General features: G+C 34.5%; 1 protein-coding gene across 1 annotated transcript in view; it reads left to right on the top strand.

Moving 5' to 3' along the window:
* The window catches only part of Dmd (dystrophin), a 2,373,110-nt gene that overhangs the window by 1,034,041 nt on the left and 1,333,418 nt on the right, over positions 1-5,651 (top strand). The window contains exon 34 of the mRNA XM_017795501.2: positions 717-887. Within this exon, the coding sequence (XP_017650990.1) occupies positions 717-887 (171 nt within the window). The remainder of the gene's footprint in view (positions 1-716; positions 888-5,651) is intronic.

Raw genomic sequence — 5,651 nt, 5'->3', positions numbered from 1 at the left:
TATTGGTTCCCCAGGTGTCTGGGGCCCCAAGACTAGGAATGGCGCAGGGCTCAAACTAGGAGTATAGAACGGCGAGGTGGGGGGATGGAAGGGTGAATGTGGCTTAGGGAGTCCCAGCACGGAGAGCTGCACTATAGACTTACCCCAAGAGGCCTGAGGATAATAGTGCAGGCTAGGAGCCCAATAAAATATTTTTTAAAAAAATGAAATTCTCACCACAAATATTTTTAAAATTTTATCTATTATTTTTATTTTACGCGTATGTGTGTATTGTCTGCATGTAGGTAAGTGCATCTGTGTCATGCAATGCCCACGGAGGATAGAAGAAGCTGTTGGATCCCCTGGAACTGAAGTTACAGACAGTTGTTAGCTTCCATGTGGGCCCTGGGATTCGAACCCAGGTCTTCTGGAAGAACAACCAGTGTTCTTAACCACTGAGCCATCTCTCCAGCACCCCACAAATATTTTTATATAGCTTAGGGATATTTTGCCATCACAGAAGTAGATGTGAAACATCATATTTTGGACTAATGATTTCAATTTTTCAAAGCATTTATTTTACTGTAATATTCAGAATATATGATTTTTTGAATAAGATATAAAGCAGCATGTAAAACATAGATATTTTATTAATACAATAGGAAAATTTCAATTAAGTGACTGTAAATAAACTTGCATAAAAATAAGCCAAATTAAATTTATTATAATTTATTTAGGTAACAGAAAGAAAGCAACAGTTGGAGAAATGCTTGAAATTGTCACGGAAGATGAGAAAGGAGATGAATGTTTTGACAGAATGGCTGGCCACAACAGATACAGAGTTGACAAAGAGATCCGCAGTTGAAGGAATGCCGAGTAATTTGGATTTGGAAGTTGCCTGGGGAAAGGTAACCTTCATCACTGAAAGTTATTTTTAACATATATGAAAACATAGTAATACAATTTTATAAGAAAATATTGATTCAGATCAATAACGGAATTTTGGATATTATCTTGCTTCCCTTAAAAATGAATGCATAGTTATTATGGTATTCTTTTTTCTTTATTTTTCTTTTTTTATTGAGCATATAAAATTTCATGCAATATTTCCCACTGAAATCCAGACACCCTCTCCCATCCGTATGTCCCCCATCCCCCCACTGAACCCTATGGACTCTGCCATACATGCTGAATCCTATTCGTTCAGGGGTTTGTAGCCAAATGTCCTTCAGTGTAAATGCATCTACTGGAGTCTATTCAGCCCATCCAGTGGTTGTATGTAAGTCGTACTCTCCCTCACCCAGCCAGGGAGTCTAGTCAGCCCATCCAGTGGTTGTATGTAAGTCGTACTCTCCCTCACCCAGCCATTGGTAATCTTTATTAGGAATCTCTCCAAAAGGTTACATTGAATAAACAGGTTATGAGTAAGCCCTTACAAATCCATACATCATTAGTGTAAAATCATTTCAGAGGTAAAACTCTATGTCCTACTAGCATACTTCACACAACAGTTCCCAGATAAATCCTCCAACTATGAATCAGGCAACATACAGCAAAGGTAGATAGTTGTACAGCCTAGAACATTTAAGATCAGCACATTGCCAAGATCATAATCTAAAAGAATCCCCATGTGCCTTGGAAGGCTCTATCGTTGGTGTCACCAAAGGACATGTGGACTTCTTTCATTCTCAGCTGTTGAATTCTTGTCATTTTTCTCAAAACCAATGAGACACTTGTTTCTTGCAATTTAAGTTCCAGCACTCAGAGATTAATATTTTATTGGTGATTCATTACTACATTATTTGAATTTCTTCTAATAGAAAAGAAATAGTTCATATGATAGCATATTTACATCTAACACTTTGCCAAGGCAATGAACCTTTGTATTTAAAATCAAGTCATAATATAGAATGCTTTCTTGATTTTTAAAAATTACCAAATATGTTAATTATCCATCTAAGAGATTTTTGTTTTTATTTCAGTAAAGAATTTATTCATTTTATCCAAAATATGACTATGTTTTGTGCATTACAAAAAGCTTCTGATGAGGGTGCTGAACTGGCTCAGTGGTTAACAGCATATAGTGCTCTTACAGAGGGCCCAAGTTCAATTTCCAGCAACCAAGTTCAGTGTTTTCCAACTGCCTATAATTCCATCTCCTGGGATCTGATGTCTCTGGCTTTGAGGACCACCTGCACTCAATTGCTCATACCCAAGCACAAACACATGCATACACACAATCAAAAATAAAATAATCCAAAGTCTTGTATCATTTTGATTCTGTCCGTTGGTGTTCTTTGGTACATTTGTATCCACAGAGTACAGCACATTGTGGCTGAACATTAAAATTCACCCACAGCAAGGGTGATAATAAAGTGGAAGACAACTGGTTCTCTTTCAAAAATGCATTCTAGGAATTCCATGCATTACTTCTGCTCTGATTTCATTTGCCAGAACTAACGTACCATGATCTGTTTTTAAGGGACAGTAACAAAATATGGTCTCTAACCAAGCAGCAGTGTATCTTGCTTAAACTGCCTTACAATAAAATTAATACGCAAAGAAGGCTTAGTCTCCATTTGATGGTGCTATTGAGAAATGATTAGATCCAAATCACTAACTGTACCAATGGTTACTTCAGGGATGAATTCATGCTTAAAGGGCCATTAAGAGGTAGAATGTAGTTGGAGGATGTAGGTCAATAGGATTGTGCTTTTGAAGTGTGTCACGGTACAGTCACCACAGTTCAAGCCTGGTGGGTTTGGGGACCCCAACGGATATAAATCAAGACACCGGAGATGTAGAGGTTTAGATGCCAGTGCATGTTTATTGTGAATCAAACAGAGCTTATATAGGAATCAGATCAGGAGTAACCAAGAAGTAACCAAGGAATAACTAAGGATACATCACTAACAGAAAGTAACCAGGCAATATCCAAGGACACAGTACGTTACTACATTACCTCACCATCAACTCACATGAAGTTTACAGTATCCAAGATTCAGCTATGATTGTTCTTAGCAACTACTATAATTCACTAATCTTACATAGAAACCAAGCTATCAGTGCTGAGAGATTTTGGTGTCCATAAACTGAAACAGGACTCTTTGGTTATGTTTCTAAGACTATTAATTAATCAGGGAAGCATAGTCTGTCAACTCTGACCACAGAAGCAGTGAGCAGGGAAGCTCTTAAAGTGGCAGCATTCTTTCTTCAAAATGTAAGTCAAGGTAAGCTGCCACAATCTAACTCAGCAATGGCTGTGCATGCAGTAAAGCTCCCAACAGAAGTGTACGTTTCCCTTGCCCTTTCCTGCCTTTTTACTTTCTTTTATTCAGTGTTGCCATTAGTAAGCTGCTTTCCTCCACCATTCTTCTGCCATGAATTTTCTACTTTCCACTGGCCTAATAGCAATGGAGTCAGCCAGTCATGGTTTGAAACCCATGAAATCATGAGCCAGAATAAGTCTCTCATCTTTTAAATTGTTTATCTCAGGTATTTTGCTACATTGATTAAAAGGCTTAAAAGAAACTGATGTTTTTGCTTGTTTAAAATCATAAGTTTTAGAAGTGAAAACATGAACACTCATCTTGATCAAAGGTCTCCATTTTACAGACGAGAAAATATATGTATTGTTACGCAGAAACATTCTTCCAACATTCTCCCATGTAAAATTATCCAGCAAATGCCTGACTCCACCTCTGCATGTATCCAAACAGGCAGAGAGATAGACACAGATAAGTAATTAAATAAAACAAATCTTTAAAAAAAACGAGTCTGTACAAACCTTATTGAAACAACAGTCATCTTCCATTTGCTCCCTCATATATTTCCTGCTTTTCCATAATATATTGGCCCCAGCTAAAACTCCTTTTCCTTGCTATGTCTCTGTGGCTTACTGCTCTTTATACAACAATATACAAGACCATGAAATAGTGTTACACATATTGAAATTTTCACTTCTTTCTACAAATGAAATTGTGCCATATAAAAATAATAATTTCAGAAAAGATATATGTTTTATTATTGTTTTAAAACAACTTACTTTCAAAAAAATCTTATTTTCTATTAATTCAAAGATATATAATGCTAAAATATTCACTATGAGTAATAAGATAAAATAAGACATTGATCAATTTTATGTGTAAAAATGCAAATTCACTTAAAAATGAAATGTATATCATGTGCATTTAATACTTATTGTAGTATTTATTCCAGTTCTACTGAAATATAGTCCATACTGGTCCTGTACTTACTGTGAAGCCCATGATAACTTCAAACTCATTTTCTCCATGTTTTATCCTCATGAATGCTTAGAATATAGGTAAGCAACACCTTGCTCTGCCTTCAAATAGCATTTTAAAGGCTTTTAAAATAAATAGGAGTAGTTGGATATTAGTAAATCAATGATAAATATTCATTAATAACAAGAATTTTTTAGCTTATTAACAGTCATATGAGAAGACATATTTATGTTAATAGAATTTAATTATGATTATCATTAGGTTTGGAAAATATCATCTCCAACAAAGTTTAATAATCTATATGTTTTTCTGATTTAGCCATAAGCAAATTTAATGTATTTCTAAATTAGTATCATTCATGAAACCTTCAGAGTCAGTTAAATAAGCTGCATTAAACACCTTTAATATAAATGGTTCCATCTAAAAGCTAAAATAATCAGACATGATTCTTAAAATGATGTTTATTGTCTTTTACTATATCACATCAATCAGCTTAAAAGGTTCTACTTTTCTTCTATAAAAAGTTGTGTGACAGAATCACTGCAGGAAACAGTCTATTAAATTCAGTGAATTAAATATTGCACAATAATTGATGTCTAAATACCCACCCATGGGACAAATTATTTTGCCTTTCAAAATTTAATGTTAAAAACGAATAATTATTTCACAAATCACCCTACTGTTAACCATTTCACTCATAAAATGTAATGACTGTTATTCAGTAAAACCCCATGACAAAATGTCTTTCTGTTCACCACTGATTACCAACATCAGCTACACTTAGAAATCACCTGGGAAACTTGAAAAGTATATCATTGCCTGGAGCACATTACAGAGCATCTGATTTAGTTTGTCTGTCCAATCATAGCCAGAAATATAATAGCCCCCAAAGTTGATAACCACTGGAAAATGTCACTCATGTAAGATACATGAATTTCAAGGAGTCCAATGGGGTCTACATCCAAATTTGTCAACCATAACCTGTATTTTTTAGACGATAACTTTAACAATTTAAAAAAATCTTGTTTCAACTCTTAGAGTATATGAATAATTGCCTCAACTCATCATACCTCGTAACTATAAAAGAATGAGAACTCTTCCTGATTTGCAAAGTCTGCTGCATGATCATTCTTATGAAAAATTGCATACTTTAAAAGAGAACATAGTAATTTATTTGTGAAGTAAAGTATCACTAGCAGATCATTAACTTGGTACAATGAATGCATCAAACAGCTGTTACTTAGAAAATAGAACATCTGTTAAATGCCATTGAAGTCACTATTCACTGTCAGTATAGTTATAGCTATATTTCTAATCTGAAAATTTTTCATGAAAACCTTTAATAGAGAATACATTATTTAAAAAAGTCAATGCAAATTGCTATAAAATCCACTATTTAATGCTTTATATTTCTTTAATCTATCATTA

The sequence above is a fragment of the Nannospalax galili genome, unplaced genomic scaffold, assembly GCF_000622305.1.
Source record: "Nannospalax galili isolate Female #2095 unplaced genomic scaffold, S.galili_v1.0 scaffold7, whole genome shotgun sequence".
Classification (NCBI taxonomy): Eukaryota; Metazoa; Chordata; class Mammalia; order Rodentia; family Spalacidae; genus Nannospalax; species Nannospalax galili.
Note: the sequence above shows the minus strand (reverse complement) of the source record. Positions and strands in the feature narration are given on the sequence as shown.